The 19,560-nt window shown below is 34.7% G+C and overlaps 3 protein-coding genes across 4 annotated transcripts in view; 1 reads left to right on the top strand and 2 right to left on the bottom strand.

Moving 5' to 3' along the window:
* The window catches only part of LOC111416008 (diacyl glycerol kinase 1), a 193,001-nt gene that overhangs the window by 112,609 nt on the left and 60,832 nt on the right, over window positions 1-19,560 (top strand). The gene's annotated exons all lie outside the window — the stretch shown is intronic.
* On the bottom strand, window positions 868-2,097 carry LOC111416013 (zinc metalloproteinase nas-4-like). Its single transcript, XM_023047942.2, has 2 exons — window positions 1,075-2,097; window positions 868-1,022 (listed from the first exon to the last, which is right to left on the bottom strand). Exons 1-2 carry the CDS (start codon window positions 1,747-1,749, stop codon window positions 927-929), a joined length of 771 nt encoding a protein of 256 aa, XP_022903710.2. The 5' UTR covers window positions 1,750-2,097; the 3' UTR covers window positions 868-926.
* Window positions 10,150-11,048, bottom strand: LOC139430614 (zinc metalloproteinase nas-4-like). The gene is made up of 2 exons (XM_071197790.1): window positions 10,342-11,048; window positions 10,150-10,289 (listed from the first exon to the last, which is right to left on the bottom strand). The coding sequence occupies exons 1-2, from the start codon at window positions 11,014-11,016 to the stop codon at window positions 10,188-10,190; spliced, it is 777 nt and encodes a 258-aa protein (XP_071053891.1). The 5' UTR covers window positions 11,017-11,048; the 3' UTR covers window positions 10,150-10,187.

Below are 19,560 nucleotides of genomic sequence, written 5' to 3'. Positions count from 1 at the left end.
AAACAAGAATCTAGTAGACATTTAACGCCAAATAATTCGTGACTGTTGGTGGGAAACACTTAAGGCTTTGCAAAATCGATTTTATGACTGTTCATGGTCTTCAATCCTGTCGTGGCAGGTTCAATAGACTCGTCAGCAACAAAATTCAGGAAGCTCAACCTGCAGGACTAAGGACTAAACTAAGGACAAGAGAGGAAAGCACAGTAATCGACCAAATCAGTTGAGTGAACACCAAAAACAATCAGTTTAAGACTATATACGAATGATACCAAAGTATAAAAGTCATTACAGTAGGACTAACAATTTTAAGAGAACCTATTTAAACTGTGATATGCCCATCGCTAGACTTTACAAAAAGTTTTATGTTCCTTGGTGTCAAGAGCAAGGTATAAATGTAAATATTTTGTACGGGATTTAATATTGGATTTAAATTAAATTACCTAAATCTGCAAAACTTGCCACGATTTTAATTTGAAAATATCTAACAGCATAGTAGCTTGTAAAAATAATGAGGAGGAATTACAGGAACTAATAATACAGCCAAATTTGCACAAAAGTAGAGCGGCTGCAATGCAAGGTTATTAAAAAGCGAAATAAAAGAATCTGAGACAAAAGCAGATAAATAGTGTCTATCCAAAACTAACCGCAGGACCAGCTCTTTACTGCCGAAAGATTTGGCTTTATAATCTGTGTATTCATGACTGCACTAACGAACAAGGTTTTATGTATTTGTGGACATAAGAAAATGCCAAAAGAGGAGCGGATGAGGTAGGGTCCATTTTGATAAAATTATTGAAAAATATGAAACCTGTGTGGAGGATCTTGTAATTTTTATGGATAACTGCCCAGATTAAAACAAAAATTGGGTTAGTTTTCTAACTAATCCGATTTATTGGCAAAGAAAAAAACAGTAAAGATTAAAATGATTAAGATTTTTTGGTACAATTATACATCGCGTTTACTTTAGCAACGTCTTTTTCGGATAAACCCCTTCGTTGGCCAAAACTGTAACGTTTTCCATCCTACAATGTATTTTATAAAAATTATTTAAAAAAATGAAATATTTTTGCTTACCTTAGCATCAATTGTGGTTCTCCCATTTTTGCTAAAAGCATATTGGCTGTAATGCATTACAGACTCATAATCGTAACCTATTCCGAAGCTATTTATAACCGAATCATTGTATTTTTTAAAGTTATCCTGCACTCCATCCTGGATATTTTTCCAATTTATCGTTACATAGTCATCACGATCGGTTCGACTTTGTTCGTGCAAAAATCCTGCTGTATGTAGAAGTTCGTGAATGGGAGTTCCAAGTGGATAAAAACAATCAGGATCTTGTAAATTTAACGGTTGACGTCCGCCGATTTTTCCAATATAAGAAGAACACCCTTTATCATAACTGGTGATAAATAAGTAATCTTTATCGTTCTCGGTTTTTCGTCGAAATCTAATACATGTTTTATTTTCAATTATTTCCATTGCTTTTTTGAGAATGGAAAAACGAGACATATGAAAATCTGGTGCTAATTCGTAAGGAATTTCTGTGTTTGGCCAACGATAATGATTGCCTAAGATCCCTGACCGTTTTCCTTTACCTAGAAGTATATCACCTTCGAACAAATTACCACGTTCTTCGGGATTTCCCACTCGATTTTTTACCCATTTGGTAACTTTTTTGCCAGTTTCTAATGTGTCCACGGTTTTATCGTTGAATATGAATAGAATGATAAACGGTAAAAAGATCATTTTTGTCGGTTTAAAAGAGAAACTTTGAATATGTTTTGTGGGAGCAAAATGTTTTCTTTTATATTATACACATAGTAGTAGGCAAGTTTTTTGGAGGATTCGTTCGAGGAGAGTTATGCGGTTATGATAAGATAACGAAAGCACCTTTGGAATTGTGTTTGGTATGCAATTATGTTAAAATAACGCTAACTAATATAAGTAACTTTGGAAATGCATTAAAAAGTTTACTGAAACGCAAATAGTCTTGGTATGTTAATAACTAACGTAAGTAACTTTGGAATTGCGTTCGAGGAGGAGAGGAGGTTCTTGAATCAACAAATTTTTTGGGGGTATGCGTTCGAGGAGAGTTATGCGGTTATGATAAGATAACGCCAACTAACGAAAACACCTTTGGAAATGCGTTTATTAACAAGTTTACTGAAACGAAAATAGTCTTGGTATGCGTTTATGTTAATAATTAACGTAAGTAACTTTGGAATTGCGTTCGAGGAGGTTTTTGAATCTAGAACCTCTTAGATAGCAAAATCTAACATATCAAAAAATTCACGCACTGACAAAGATAAAAAATTAGACTTTTCTGGACTCTATTCTTTTCATTGTAAAGTAGATGCTTCAAAATCATTCTTTATAAAACACTCAGTTAATGGAACTTATGATGAAGTTACTATTAAATAGAGGGAGGCCAGTAACAATCTCTATAAGCGATCTCAAGAAAAAAGTCTTTATTATATAAGATTTATTTTTATAAGAGTTGGTCATACTAGACTACCTTGATGAACCCGACGTGATTTGAACACAATCTCAGCCATGAGAATATGTTGACCCTCTTCTTCTTCAACAGCATCGCCTCTGTACATGGTCCCCAAGAAAGATTCCAATGATTGGAGACCATGTGGAGATTATCGACAATTAAATAACGTTAATATTCCGGACCGATATCCGACATTCATAAATGAAGTTCTTTCGGGTCTCATTTTTATTCGTTTATTTAGATGACATTCTCATTGCAAGTCATAACGAACAAGAACATTATTTCCATCTCGAGAAATTATTTGAGCTGTTAATATCAACATCGAATCATCTAAAGGTGTTTTTGGAGTTACTTCCATAGATTTTCTTAGTCATATCACTAGCGACGGTATTCAACCTTCTAAGTCTAGGATTGATGCTATTTCAGAATTTTCGAAATCAAAAACATTAAAGGAACTACAAAGATTTTTGGGCTTGATAAATTTTTATCATAGATTTTTACAGAACATTTCCAATATTTTATCGCCCCTAAATAATCTTTCATCATCACATATTTCACTTAAACAAAAATTAATAACCTCTTGGTCAGACGAACATGAAATTTCCTTCACAATAGCTAAAGGTCTTCTAACAAAATCTACCGTTCTGGCTCATGCTTCATTGTCACTTAACACAAACGCTTCTAATACAGATATAGGAGCAGTTCTGACCCAAATTGTCGATGAAAGAATCCAACGGTTAGCATTTTGTTCACATAAACATTCTCCGAGTCAAGTTAAATATTCAACTTTCGACAGAGAGGTATTGGCAATAAATTCTGCCATAAAATTTTTTAATCATTTTATCATTTTTTTTAATTCATTATTTAATATTGAATCCGTAAATTCTTAGTACCCTGACACACTTACACTTTGCAAAAGCTCAACTCACAGATATCGAACTGTCGAACCTATTACACAAACAATTTTCTCACACTTACACTACTCCCTATCAGTTATTGCTACAACCGACAATGCTATCTGATATCAAATCATGGTGTGAAATATCAACGGAATCTCCGCGAATCATCTCAACAAAATCATGTTTGCAATGCCAGAAAGTAAAAATACAAAGGCATACAAAATCGCCAATTTTCAAAATGAAAGTTGTTGAATACTCTTTTCAGGCATTATTTCAGCCGTTTCGGTATTCCTACCACGATCACTCACGATCAAGGATGACACTTCGAATCACTATTATTTTCAAAATTCCAATTACCTTTAGGTACTCATCAAATACTCCCATCTGATGATCACCCTCAAAGTAACGGCATGATAGAACGATTTCATCGTACTTTGAAATCAGTGATTATTGCCCAAGGTAATTCCGCTAGGTGGAACCATAAGTTATCTTTAATACTATTTGGTCTCAGATCATCTCTGAAAGAGGATTTAGGTTGTTCATCCGCAGAATTGGTTTATGGTTGGCCACTCAGATGACCGGGAGAATTTTTCATATATACCCAACCATCAACTGAAACTGAACCATTATTATCAAGTATAGATCATCTTTTGCTGACATTAAACCAGTTCAGCCAACCATACATCCCAGCCAAAAACCTTTTATACACAAAGAATTGTTCAGGTCAAACTTTGTATTTGTTATAATCACTGGTATTAAACCTACCTTGTCTCCTAGGTACGAAGGCTCCTTCAAAGTGATTAAGAGATATTTTTTGTTATATTGAAAGGCAATAAAGAATTAAATGTAAACCTCGACTTGCTGAAAACTTTCATTTTTAATGATAACCCCTCATTTTGATACCGAGTTAATACAGAAAAGAAAAAAATCAGTACATTTTAGTGCGTCAGGAAGTAAGTGTAGCGTGCTATGGCACGCCAACTAATTATTATACAAGAAAACAAAAATAAAAAAGTTGAATAGATATGAAAAATAACAAGACAAGAAGTCTATAAAAAACGTTCTTTATAAAATTACCATAAATTTTTACACTCCCTGAGTTATAAAATGATTATTTATTAATACATTTTTTTGTTTATAACACAAGTTTTTTGAAAATATTGTAAAGGTTTGTCATTATAATATTACGTTCTACAAATCGGAAAAGTTCAACTTTTTTTAATGTAATTATGTGATAAGCCACATTTTTTCAAAAATAATAGTTACTTACGTAACCAGTTATGAAACAACTCACGTAATTTGCAAAACTCGCTCGGTTCGCTCGCTCGTTTTGGTAAATATTACGTTCGTCAAACAAAATTAGCCGTTTCATAACGTTTTAAGTACAAAATTTTATCTAATTCCATTGAAAAAGCAATTTTCGTTCAAAATTTGATTTATTCTATTAGTGACAGATGTCAATTTGTAGTTAGGTAATGGAATTCATTACATCACTACTATCGGTGCAAAAAGTCAAGGCCACTCACTTTAGAGATCGATATCTTCGCAACCGCTTGATAAAAGAAATTGCGACAAAGTTTGTTGTAATCACTGAACATTTCTACGTAACATATGTTAATTTGAAAAATTTCGGATCCACAGTTTTCCTTTTATCGCGAGTTAAAAGAAAAAAGTACGATTTTTTACGGTACCGGCAATTTTGTCAATTTTGCAATTTATTTTCTCCAAAACTATCGTACGAAAAAATTTTAATTTTGAAGTGGTGGTAGTTTGATGTGTTCTTAATGAGTGGCATATTTTATTTTTTCGATATTCCATACAGTTTCGCGGAAAATCTCGGTTTAGTAAGACGCCGTTATATTGAAAACGGTTGGGTGGATTTCATCGCGGATTTGACCAAAATATGTCAAATAATGTCCGGACGTCGCGCCTTATTTCTTTATGTAGATATGATAAAGGCGCGACGTACTGTCTGGAACACAACATCTGTTCCGATTGGCCGGAACCCTCCTCTCCCCGCATAATTTATTTCTGTTTCTCTTTAATTTGTAATTCCATTAAATCGCTCTTAAAAAATTAGGGAGTCCTAATTTTGAAAAACTGATAACGGAATCCGACAACTGACATTATTTGACATATTTTGGTAAAAACCGCGTTGAAATCCGTCAGGTCGTTTTCGAAATAACTGCATCCTACTAAACCGCGATTTTCAGCGAAACTATATGGAATATCGAAAAAATAAAATATGCCCTACATTAAGAACATATCGTTTTACCACCAATTCAAATTTGAAATTTTTTCGTCAAATAGTTTTGGAGAAAAAAAATCGGAAAGTAGACAAAGTTGTTGGCATTCTCAAAAATCGGGTAATTGTTTCACTTAACTCGCGATAAAAGAAAAACCGTGGACCCGAAATTTCCAAATCCACATGTAATACGCAGAAATGTTCACTGATTACAATAAACTTTACCGCAATTTTTTCCATCGAGCTGTTACGAAGATATCGATCTCTAAAGTTTTAACTTTTTACACAGATAGTAGTGATGTAATGAAATCATTACATTACTAGTTATAAAAAAAAGTTACGTTACATAACGTCAAAAAGACATGTAATAGTTATTTATGTTACAAGTGGGCTAGAAACATAATTACTGTACGAGTGTGGAAAATCACACGAGTACTGTAATTATGCTCTAGCCCATGTGTGATATACAACATTTTATATACGACTGCTAAAAATTACTTAATAATCATTTTCTTTAAAAAGGTCTATTTTGACATTTATAAAAATATTTTGAAATGATTGTTGACAATTTTGAATTAATGTCCGTTTCAATAACATGTTTACTCATCTGGAATAAGTGTTTCGAAATGTAAAAACATAACAATTAATGTTTATAATAAATAGTATTGTTTCTCTTTAAATAGGTAGCACTTTTTTTTTGTATTGTTGCTCGTTTCAATGAATTAACTCTGTTCTGATTAGCCTAAAAATGCGCTACGTAATGAAATCAGTGCGGTAATGAACTTCATTACGTAACTCAAATCACCTCAAATGAATGTGGTGATGATTTATCCAAGCAGTCGTAGATTAAATTTAATTTTCATAATGACTGCGTAATCGCTGTAATCATAGATGTAAAAATGCGAAGAAACCATATATTTTTACCAGAAATTGACTGGGACTACTCCTAAGACGTTCTGGAAAACTTTAAGGTCTCTTGGTGTCTCTATTGAGGCATCTAATCTTATTTCTTCTAGCTTTTCGCTCACTGTGATTGATGGGGACGAGGTGTACAAGGCAGTTAGTTATTCTAGTTCTAACAGCGCCGGTGCAGACGGTATTAGCTTGAAACGGATCTTACCGATTCTTCATATTATTATGTCTCCGTTAACTCATTTTCCATTGAAACATCATCCTTTCCGTCCATGAGGAAGCTTGCGCATATTATGCCTATCCCTAAGTTAAAAACTCCAGTTTCTCCTTGTGACTTTCGTCCTATATCAAGTCTCTCTATCCTGTCAAAGGCTTTTGAGCGTATCGTGTATAATCAAGTATTTAATTATCTTGAGAAGCGTCGTATAATCAATGATTTGCAGTCTGGTTTTCGGCCAGGTCACAGTACTACAACTGCACTGATCAAGATGACTGATAATATAAGATACGCTTGTGCTAACCGACGTTTGACCTTGCTAATACTGCTTGATTTCAGTAAAGCCTTTGATTCAGTCGATCGTAATATTCTCTCATCTATCGGTTTTTCTCCTACTTCTTTGTTATGGTTCCGTTCCTACCTTTACCATCGGCTCTTATGCGTTCCCACTGACACAGGTCCTTCGTTCACTCACGAACTTCTTTGTGGGGTGCCCCAAGGAAGTGTTCTGGGTCCGCTGCTTTTCTCTATTTTTATCAATAGTATCACAAAAGTAATTTCTTCTAGTTATCATTTATAGGCAGATGACTTCCAGATTTACACCAGTACAACCATTAGTGAATTCCCTTTGGCTGTGGAGCGTCTAAATCGTGACCTTGCTAAAGTGCATGACTTGTATAAGCTTTTTGGGTTAAAGCTAAATGCTACTAAAACTCAAGCAATTGTGTTTGGTACAAATTCTTTTAAATAGATTACCCGCTTTTACTAATTCACAACTTATCCTCGTTGGCGTTGTCATAGAATTTTCGGATGTGGTGAAAAATCTGGGTGTTATGATGGATTCAGCACTGTCCTGGCACAATTTAAACTTCTTGTCAGCTCATAAAAGATCCACACGATCGCAATCCGATTCGTTACTCATGTTCCCAATACATCACACCAATACTTATCACAAGTCTTTTACATTGCAAGGGATTTCACTCTCTAACAATCTTCCTGCTGTCATTCGCAATGCTCCTAGCCTTCCATTTTTTAGGGTATCCCTTGCTCACCTATTGTTCTCTCGTCAACTCTCGTCATACTAAACTTTTTTTAAATGTTTGCGTGTTCTAAAATACTTTGCCTGTTTGCCTGAGAGTGAAGGAAATATACATGGAGACTATGACTAGGATAAAAGTGGGAGATAAGCTGAGCGACGTGTTCTGGACTACGAAGGGACTGAGGCAGGGATGTCCGCTGAGCCCAAGTCTGTTTGCACTGTATACGGCGGACCTGGAGGATAGATTGGGGAAGGGGCAAATGGGAGGGTTGGTGGTGGGAGGTAGAAAGGTGCATATGTTAACATACGCAGATGACATCGTAGTCATGGCGAGAGAAGCGGCGGAGATGAAAGATATGATAAAGACATTGGAAAGATATTTTAGGGGGAAGGGGCTGGAAGTGAATGTGGGGAAGACAAGGATGATGAAATTTTGTAAGGGTGGGAGAAAAAGAATAGAAAACTGGAGATGGGAGGGAAAAGAGATCGAGGAGGTTAGGGAGTATACTTACTTGGGGTATGTGTTCAGGGAGGACAACAGGGAGGGGTCGCATGTGATAGCTATGGCAAAAAAGGCGAATAAGGTGATGGGACAAGTATGGGGTTGGAGGAAGAGAGTTTTTGGAAGGAATGTGGCAGCGAGGAAGATAATGTTTGAAGGCCTGGTTAGCAGTGTGATGATGTATGGAGCAGAGGTATGGGGATGGAGAGAACAGGCAATGCTGGAGGACGTGCAAGCTAGATACTGGAGATGGGTGCTTGGGGTGGCGAGAGAAACACCGGGGTATATAGTGAGGGAAGAGGTAAAGGTGGATAAGGTCAGAGTGGAGGCGGGCAGGAGAGCAGTGAAATATGAAGAAAGAATAGAAGGGAGGCCAAACTGCGGGATCTTGGGGGAGTGTTGGAGGGAAATTAGAGAGGGAAAGATCAGATATGGGAAAGGAGACAGAGACAACTATTATAGACGAGCGGGCTACTCGGTAACTGAGATAAATAGTAGACGAAGGGTGGGTAGGGAGATGTGGAGGGAGTTGAGAGATAGGGACCGAGATGTGCAGAGACAGGAAAGAAGGACACAAATAAAAGAGGGGAGGTATAACGAAAGGTACAGGGACATAATTACGGAGGGGCTGCCTAGATACTTGTTATTGGAAAGAGATGAGGAAGGGAAGAAGTTGGTGGCTAGGTTCCGTTGTGGAAACGAGGAGAGAGCTAGCAGATACTGCATGGCCGATGAGGAGAGGTGGTACAGGCTATGCAGGGAGGAATGGGAAACGTTGGAACATATGTTGAATGGGTGCAGTGAGTTGAGGGAGGAGGAGTTGGACCGAGGGCAGATCTTAGAAGAGGGGGGAGAGGGGAAACGATGGATGAGAATGGTTGTGGGGGTAAGGAGACAGAGGGAAGGATGAGGGGATGATTGGGCCGAGGAGCCTAGGGTATGGAAATGGAGGAAGAGGGTAGAGGGTGAAAATAATATACTAATAATATATATTAGAATGTATTAAGGGGATAAAAATTGTAAATATTAAAAACAATAAAATGCTTATTATTATTATTAAATACTTTCCCTGTTCACGTTACTGTAATTCGTTTCTTCTTATCAATGTTCCCTTTGCTTTCCTTGTCGGATTCTTATTCCATATTGGATTATTATTTAAGTTTATTAATTTTGTTTTATTATTTGGAAGATATCGTCGTGGGCGATAAATTGACTCATTTGCCTATAATAATTATGTAATAATATTGATTGTGTTTCCATTTTTTTGCAAATCTATTTTGTAATTATTTATGGCAATAAATATATGTTATAACTAAGAGTTGTAACATTGTTTCTGTAATTTTCTTTAGTTAAATATATGCCGTTGATGTAAACCAAATTTGATTTACCTAGAACTATTATTTAAAAAGTTACTAAAAAAGTATTCCCCTAATTTTGTTGAGCAGTATATATAAAATTCCACTCTTTGATTAAATATTGATCTTCACGATAAAATTTTAAATTCCCTTTGAATTATTTATCACCCCCGTTCTGTTTTAGATGTAAATCCGTCTCCATTTGGATCTCACGATCATGATTTATCTCCTCGTGTTCGTAATATTAGGGTTTCGCACGGTAACAGATCGAATACACGATAAGGATTTCTAATCGTGACTGCGGAGGAAGGTGTTGGCACGCTGCCAACCGATCTAAATGATTTTCGCTGAAAACCAGTCAATTTCGCATACGGCTTCGAATAGGCCGCAAAGCTGGTTATGTATTCGTCACGATTTCGTTTAATTTTCTAACTAATCCGATTTAGGTATTCGCAAGGAAAAAATAATAAAGTTTAAAATGATTGCGTTCATTTAAAGTTTATTTTGAAGATTGTTAATTAAGATTTTTTGGTACAATTATACATCGCGTTTACTTTAGCAGCGTCTTTTTTGGATAAAGTCGATCGTTGGCCAAAAGTGTATCGTTTTCCATTTTTATCCTACAATGTATTTTAAAAAAATTATTTTAAAAAATGAAATATTTTTGCTTACCTTAATATCAATTGTGTTTTTCCCATTTTTGCTAAAAGCATCTTGGCTGTAATGCAATACAGACTCATAATCGTAAGCTATCTGGAAGCTATTTACAATCGAATCATCGTATTTTTTAAAGTTATCCTTTTTTCCATCCTCGATATTTTCCCAATTTATCTTTACATAGTCATCACGATCGGTTCGACTTTGTTCGTGCAAAAATCCTGCTGCATGTAAAAGTTCGTGAATCGGAGTTCCAAGTGAATATAAACAACCAGGATGTTGTAAATTTAACTGTTGAGATCCGCCGCGTTTTCCAATATAAGAAAAACAACCGTTATAATAACTGGTGATATATAAGTAATCTTTATCGTTATCGGTTTTTCTTCGAAATCTAATACATGTTTTATCTTCTATTATTTCCATTGCTTTTTTGAGGAAGGAAAAACGACGCGAATAAAAATTTGGTGCTAATTCGTAAGGAATTTCTGCGTTTGGCCAACGATAATGATCGCCTAAGATCCCTGACCGTTTTTCTTTACCTAGAAGTATATCACCTTCGAACAAATTACCAAGTTCTTCGGGATTTCCCACTTGATTTTTTACCCATTCGATAACTTTTTCGCCGGTTTCTACCGTGTCCACGATTTTATCTTTGAATATGAATAGAAAGATAAACGGTAAAAAGATCATTTTTGTCGGTTTAAAAGAGAACCGTTGAATATCTCTTGTGGGAGGAAAACGCTTTCTTTTATATTATACACTTCTTTTTATTGGGTTATTATGTCAGAAATTTTTAAAGTAATTGTGGGGATTAAAAGGAAATAAACTTAAAATATTTCTTTTTATTTTTATGTTTGGATAAGTGGAGTATTTTTTTTAATTACAACATTTTGTAATTAATTTTTAAAACCCATAAAACTTATCACTGTGTTCACTATGTATGATGACTTGTATGATAACTTAATTCCTTTTGATTTTTTAAAAGTTTTCCAGTAAGTGCTCAATCTATGTTATGATGATTAGAAATAATTACTAGAAATTCCATTAAGTTGTAAGTATCAATTGTTAAAGAGTAATCTGTTATCTATTTCGCTTCTTAACAAACGTTTTAATTTTTTTTTCATTTTGTATACAAACTTTACTAACTTATTGTTGGCAGGCAACCAACAAGATCGCATAGCTTGAAAATTTCTGTATTAGCGATAAATTATCATGATATCATCATGATTGCCTTCCCAATTCATTTCAACATCGATATTATTGCTTCATCTGATAGATCACAACAAAATGCCGAGTACTTGCTTGCTGATGTGGCAGTGGCTAGAAGCTTCATGCTGTTGGGCATGTTTTACTGCCCACCGAACTTACATTACTTTGATCAGTTAGAGGATGTACTGGAGAGGCACACTCTTAATTACGATACTACTCTTCTCATCAACAACTTCAACACTTGTCTCTTAAGGAGCGACCTACGCTGTGAAAAACTGAAAGGTGAAGATGTGATGAAACATCTTCACACCTCAATATTTCTATTTTGCCTACCCACCTACATACCATTTACGTGGACCTTATTATAACGTCCTGTCCAGGCAGCACACTTTCTCATGAATCTTAAAGGATTCATCTCAATCCTTCCTATTTTGGAAGTAATCATTCCTCCACTATTCCACATATTTAACTTCTCCATCGTCCTTCACTTCTATTTGAAAACTAGCTTATGTTGTACCCATACTTAAACTTAGTCTAAGTGATTTTCGTCCTATATTTATTATTTCCGTAATTTCTAAAGCACTTGAGCTCTTGGTGTATAGGCAGGCACAACGGTATTTGGATGAGCACAAGACTATCACTGATTTTCAATCTGGTTTCCGAGGTCATAGCACACTTACCAAAATTACTGATGATATTAGACGTGGTTGTGATGACCGGCGTTTGACCTTATTGGTTTTGTGTGACTTCAACAAGGCATTTGATTTTGTTGATCATACCTTGTTGGTGGCAATTCTAGCTTCTGTAGGTTTTTCTATCTTGTGTGTACGTGACTCCTCACCATCCTCGTCTGTATTGACAAGCCGTTGCGGTGTGCCTTAGGGCAGTGTTTTGGGTCCAATTCTCTTTTCCGTTTTCATAAATTGCATTACTAAGATAATTAAGTGCAACTTTCACCTATATGCAGACGACATCCAAATTTATACATCTACAGTTGTGGATGAACTTCCAGCAGCGGTAATGCGGCTTAATAGGGATCTTGCTAGTTCTAGACTGTTTTAGATACTAAGGCTTGAATTTGAATACAACAAAGACTCAGGCTACTGCTTTCGGATCAAGACCTTTGCTAACGAAATTTTACAACATCAATAATACCCATCTGACACTTAATGGTACCATCATACAATTCCCTCAAACAGTTAAAAACTTGGGGATAATGATGGTGGATTCTGCATTGTCCTGGCAGCACCAGAAGGTTTATTTCTGTTTCTAATCCCTACGCAAACTTGGTTGCTTCCTTCCACCTATTGTTCGTCGCAACCTCTGTTACTCTTTAATTCTCCCCCATGTGGACTATGGCAATGCCGTGTACCCAGGCCTCTCAATTAGTCTTCTTAATAAATTAGAGAGGTTACAAAATAATTGTCTGCGCTTTATTTTCGACCTGAGAAAGTGTGACCATGTTGAGAAGAATGTAGATCCTTTCACATATTAACTACCTTATACAAGATACTTTCCTCTCAATCTAAAATTGACCTATTCACTGCATTTCAGTTCATGGTATCTCGCGGTCTTCCTACTAGAGCACAATTCAAGCGAATTCAAAGCTTCCCTAAGAATTCGCCTGTTGTTTCTACAGTTATCTGAGACTGATTTTTGATGTCATCTGCTTCTACTCTTTACCTTCTTCAGCTGACAGCTGTATATTGTATTAGCTCAGCTGGAATAGAACTCGGTTGAACCAATACCAGAAGACAATGGATTTTATTTAATGAAGTCGAAGTCGTTTGCGGTTGAGGCTTGTTAATTGATATCGTTTTAAAACAAAGTTACCCATCGTATTGCATACCTCAGCAGGAATAGATATTAGCTAAACTAAGGCTGGAGAAAGATGGATGTTATTTAATTAAGCCGAGGTTGCTTGGAGCCGAGGTTCAGCAATTGATATAGTATTAAAACAAAATTGCCCAGTGCATTGTAACACCTCAACTAAACAAAGCTAAACCTTCTCATTCTTATTGAAGATCTGTCGATCTTCAGTAACAATAAGAATTCTGTTGTAATTCAGTTAGTATTAGTAAGATTCAGTTGCATCACCTCAGCAGGAATAGAAGATTGGTGATACCAAAGCCAGATAACAATGCATTTTATTTAATTAAGCTGAGGTGCTCAGCATTCGACATAGCGTTCAGACAAAGTAGCTCAGCGCATTGCATCATCACAGCAGGAATAAACATTCCTATTCAACGCTGATCTAATAAACCAGGCCTTTATGAATGATATGTCCCAAACATCCTGTGATCCGTCAGACATGGTAAAACTAACTAACATGGTAACTGATATAGATAATGATGTAGTTTTCCGTTTGATAACTGAAATTAAAAGTAAATCTTCGGATACAGATGGTATTAACATAAATATGCTTAAATTGGTTACCCCTCAGTTTTTGAAATATATGAGACATATCGTAAACGAGTGCATTCGAACAAATTACTTATCTAGTGCTTGGAAATCGGCACCAGTGCTTCAAATTGTATATAATCAATTAAGACAATATCTTAATGACTATGCCATTCTTCCTGAGTGTCAATCCGGTTTAGTCCCCAAACGTAGTTGCATTACTGCTTTACTAAAAATTACTGACGATATCATTTATGCTAAAGGTAACAATAAATTTAGTTGAAAGAGTTATCCATGTTGCAAGATTAATAATCAAATAAAAACCATGTAAAAACTTCTAACTTGCATTTATTTATATCAAGTCGTACTACTTTCGGGTTATCCCATCATCAGCGACAAAGTCAATGAAGCTATAATAGGTGTAGACTGGAAATCAGATAAGAATAAAGCATTTTGCTATCTGATGGATAAACAAAATGAAGATAAAAGATTTTTGTTTTTCTATCTATGTATTTATCATCCGCATAAAAAAAATTTTCGCAAAAATGCAAAGGGGGTGGTTACGTTTAGTAGTTTAGAAGGGTAGGTTGAAAGTACAAATAGGGTCAAAACGTGCCTTATTATGAGTTAAACATATTCCCTAAATGTCATTTTCCTAGCGTTTATGGTTTTTGAAAAAAAAAATTAAATCAAAATTTTCCGCCATTTTTGAAGGGGTGTAGCTCCCATGGTTCATATATCAAAGTACCCTTAAAATTCACTAAAGAATCACCCCTTGAAGTTTGTTGCAGTCATTCAGATACACCTTGTATATTGGGACTGTTACTGTTTTGTGTTGATACCGCGTTTTTATCTAAAACCATTCACTTTTGTGACGTACATATGTTTGCAGACGATACGGAATTGTATTTGAGATTTGAACGAGATGATCTGGAAGATGGTGTGGATAAGATTAATACTGATCTAGCAAACTTATCATGATTTGCTCGAGCGTGCTCTTTAATTTTGAATCCTGACAAGAGTTTAGCGGTACTGTTTGGGAGCATAGGGGGGGGGGGTTGAAATGTTAAAAGACTCACTGAATATTAACCTCAATGGGTCGCGCATACCAATTACTTCAGCATGGAAAAATTTTGGTCTTATCATTGATAATAGCTTTCGATTTCGAACTGCTTTTTGCAATTTGAAGCTGCTTAATGCCCGGTTCACATTCCAGTAGCAATGTGAACCTGGAGTAATCTGAACCGGCACTGGAATGTACCCATTCCAGTAAGCAATCCACTCCAGTGACTGGATCGACGGTCTACTTTTTCATTCCAGCTTGCTCATTCCAGCACTACTGGAATAGTGTAGACCGCCAATCCAGTGCTGGATTGCGAATTCTTAATGAATCAATTAAGAATCGACTGGACTGGATTGACTAGCTGGATTACTAGACTGGAATAATGTCAACTATATGATCCAGTCCAGCACTGGACTGGATTGACTTGCTGGATTACTGTACTGGAATATTGTGAACCCTTACACCAATATTTTTAATATAAAACTTAAAACTACTTTGTGAGAAAGTATGGTTCTGTCTTTGGTTAATTATTGCTTGCCTATTTATGGCCCATGTGTGCATTCTGTATATCTATTTTTATTTATCCTATCATATGTATATTTGTGGAGAATAAACGCCATTATTATTATTATTATGTATATTATTTAAATCCGATGTTGCAGCTGAGGCTCATTAATTGATATCGTGTTAAAACAAAGGAATAGACATCATCTAAACCAAGCTAAACCTTCGTATTCTTATTTCAGATCTGTTGATCTGCTAATTCAAGTTGTTGCCTTTGCACCAACGCCTTTGGTTGTATTTATTTTGTGGTCTTATTATTACCATTTCCTTAGAATACCAGCTGTCTCGCCATCTCTTTGGGGATGGGTCTTACGCCGGGATGGGTTAATTACAAGCACGATTTTCGAAAGTCTTTTGTTGTTCATACGTCCTATGTAGCAATGAGGCATTGTCTTTTCCGCTATCATCCCCATCTCACTATGTCTGGAACGTTGCCTGATTAAGCAATAACTTTGATGACCTTAAATGGAACATTGAAAAAAAGAAATGTAGTTATCATGGTTGGAGAAATTCTGTCATTATTGTATTAATACATATAAAGCTTTTATTCAGTCCTGAAACATAGATGATATTGTCAATACCAACTAGCATATTCAGCAATTTAATCAGTGTGCAATTGCAAGCTGCAAAGGTCATAACTGCAATACTCAAATTGACGAAAAAAAGTTATTGGATTTTAGTTTACGTTTTATGGTTAATAAGTTTGTGGCTACGAGTTAAGAAACGATTAAAGAAGTTGTGTAGAGGAATCAGAGTAAAACATCCCAAATAGTTTTGCACCGTGGATATACTTTAACAAAAGACTTATTTTACAATAAGTCTTTATATTTATTATTGTATTCCTGAAATTAAAACGTATTTTAATAATTAAAAGATAATCTTTTAATTTGCCAACTGTTTGGGGGGTCTCCCAGGTGTTTTGCGCCGGGGGAGGGACTATTTAATAGCACGATTTTCGGAAGTCTGTTATTGTTCATACATTCCACGTGGTTATGCCATTGTCTCTTCCGCTGTCTTCTTGATTCGCTATGTCTGGAACGTTGCATTAATCTCTAATATCCCTGTTTCTATTCTCACTCTGTCCATTCTTTTTTTTCTCACTATTGATCTCAATGTCTTCATCTCCGCCAGTCATAACATGCTCTTGGTTTTGCTTGTTTCTGTTCTCACTTCTTTCCGTATGTCATTATCGGTCTTATACACGACTTATTCTTTTATACAAATTTAACCAAACTATATGCCTTAAGCAACCTGATACTGCAAATGTTTTGTTAATTTGCTTCCTCAAGTCTTGCACTGGATAGATATAATACTGTAGTCTTATCAACGGAAATCGCCATGTTGAGTTCTGACGCGTTTAGCAACAGTCAGGTTTCTCATATTATTAATTAAAATAGTTTCTAACCCTTGTAGACAATTACTCAGTTTAAGTAATATTTGCTCTGTCCTCTCCAGTTAGAATATTTAGCATTTGAATAACAAATTCTCTTTTAACATCAGCTTTTAAACGAATGTTCCTTAGCTTTATACATTGGACTGTATAAATCTGAGTATTTGACGGTCAATAAATTCATTTTATTGTAAAACTTCTTCAATTAAATTATGGCAAGGAGCCTTATCAATTACGACAGGTACAGCGAAGATATAGTTATAAGATATATTAGAGAACACCGCTGAGCATAAAATAAATAAAAAAAGTATCTGAATCGAATAAATCTGAAGTACTCTATTATCCAGGATTGTACAGTTTATTACATCAGCAGTTAATTCGGAGATATGACGTTAATTCATGATAAAAAGAGATAGAGCAAATAGGCGCTATTAATTTTTTATGCGACAGTAAAATGTGGAATCGATATTCTTCTTCTAAGTGAATGGAATCTAATAAATCTGTATTAAAATTCTTTTATTGAGTCATAATTATTGTCGAGATTTCAATATATGATTCCAATACGTATCTTGTAAAGTAAATTTATTCATTTAAAGAACCTAAGCAATAATCATAATTAAGCTTTTGATTGTTTTATATAACGTGTTTATAGAACAAAGTAGAAGAGATGGAATGAGTAATTAAACCGAAATTTCACATAGATGATCAAGCTCGTAACAAGTTTTCTAAAAGAATTACGCAAAGGTCGGCCTTTATATTCGAGACTTAACTTTGGAAGTTAAGAAAATTTTCGGTCCATTAACTTGCAAACTCCGGTATGGCTTTGTCCTTAGTGTTGATAAAATACGACTCAGCTATACCCCCCCTTGAAACAAGTTATTGTTGAGATAATTGAAATTAGGTTACATGTTCCACACTGGTAAGAATTCAATTTTTAAGGTAACTGCTGTAACCACACTGGTAAAATGTGAAAATAATGATTTTGAGTATGGAAAATATCAAATAACAATTTCACCCCAACCGGATACAAAGTTGCCGCTTAGTTAGAACGTCGAATAGGAAACCCAGACGAAGTTGGTGATCGTTTTGAATCCGATATAGTCAGATATCAAGGCGATGGAATTTCCTAAAAAGATAATAATAATAACAGTTTATTTCTCAAATATACAAAACATGATACATTCAATTCGTCAATAAAAGAAAAAAAATAATATAATAATCCATTATACCAGTTTGTTTAACGTGATAGAAAAAATTTCAAATTTTGTTGTACTTTTACTGGTTTATTTACATTTTTGATGTCTAACTAGTTTCGGCAAAAAGCCATCATCAGAGACAACTACAAGAATTAACAATTTTTAATTAATAAGTGAAGTTTAAATATGTCAATTAACAATAAAAAGTTATTTTTTAACAAATAGTTACAAGTCAATGAATTTTACAGGAAATTCGAAAACAAATTAAAATTATTATTGTCACAAAATTTACTTAAAATAAACGTAAAATTTTTTTTTTTTTTTACAAAATCTTTAAAGAATTTAACTCCACATGGACATCTTTTGTGGGAGATGTTACAAGATGGTCTGAGTTCAGGTTTTTCTTTTTTCTTCTTCGTAAGAGAACAAAATACAATGCGCATGTACAAAAATATTTGGTGACGTATTTTAAATTTAAATCAAACTATCAAGGACTAACATGAAAATAAATTTTCTGTAATTAAATGTAATTAAAAATTTTTTAAATTTTATGATTTTTATATAATATTTCATAGTTATGAACTATTATAGTGGGGTTAGAAAGGGATGTTGGAACTTGAAATGGGAACATTAAAATATAAAAAATAGGAAGAGGTGTATAGGATTGGGGTTCGAAAAAGGAAAAAGGGGGATTGGCCGCTGGGACCCCAAAAAGTGCGAAAAATGCACGCGGACCGGATGCATTAGTCCTCTGCATTTTGGGGGAAAGGAATGGTTAAATATTTATAAAGTGGGATTTTTAAAGAAACTACCTGATCATTAAGGCATTCTAAATCTGTGTTGTTATTTTTAAATTTATCTATTTCGTATTGTTCTAATAAACTAAGTTGTTCTGTTTATGTAGCAACGTAACACCCTCTTGTATGTCAAGATCATGTCTAAACATTAACATATGTCTACCAAAATTGGAATTATCATTATGTTGGTGTTCTTTAATTCTAGTTTTGATAGATCTACCTGTTTCACCAATATAAGTAGCACCACAAGTACTGCATTCCAATTTATAAACACCATTTTGATCTAACAAATTGATTTTGTCTTTGGCGTTGAATAGTTTTTTCTGTAAAGTGTTCACGTTTTTATAGGAAATATTAATATCGTATTTACGGAAAATCTTCTGGATATTATAAGCAACATTACCAGGAAAATTAATTGATCTGTATATTAAATTATTATTTTGTGTGAGTGGTTGAATTTTTAAGTTGATGTTTTATCTGAAGTTTTTTAATTAAAGAATTTATCTGTGGTATTGAGAAACCACTATTAAATTGCTATAGATCTAATGATATTAAATTCATTATTTCTATCTTGTTCAGATAGTGGTGTATTGAGACATTTGTGTATATAAGCTC

This window comes from Onthophagus taurus, chromosome 7 (assembly GCF_036711975.1).
Source record: "Onthophagus taurus isolate NC chromosome 7, IU_Otau_3.0, whole genome shotgun sequence".
Taxonomy (NCBI): Eukaryota; Metazoa; Arthropoda; class Insecta; order Coleoptera; family Scarabaeidae; genus Onthophagus; species Onthophagus taurus.
The sequence above is the reverse complement of the archived record's forward strand: the minus strand, read 5'-3'. Positions and strand labels throughout refer to the sequence as shown.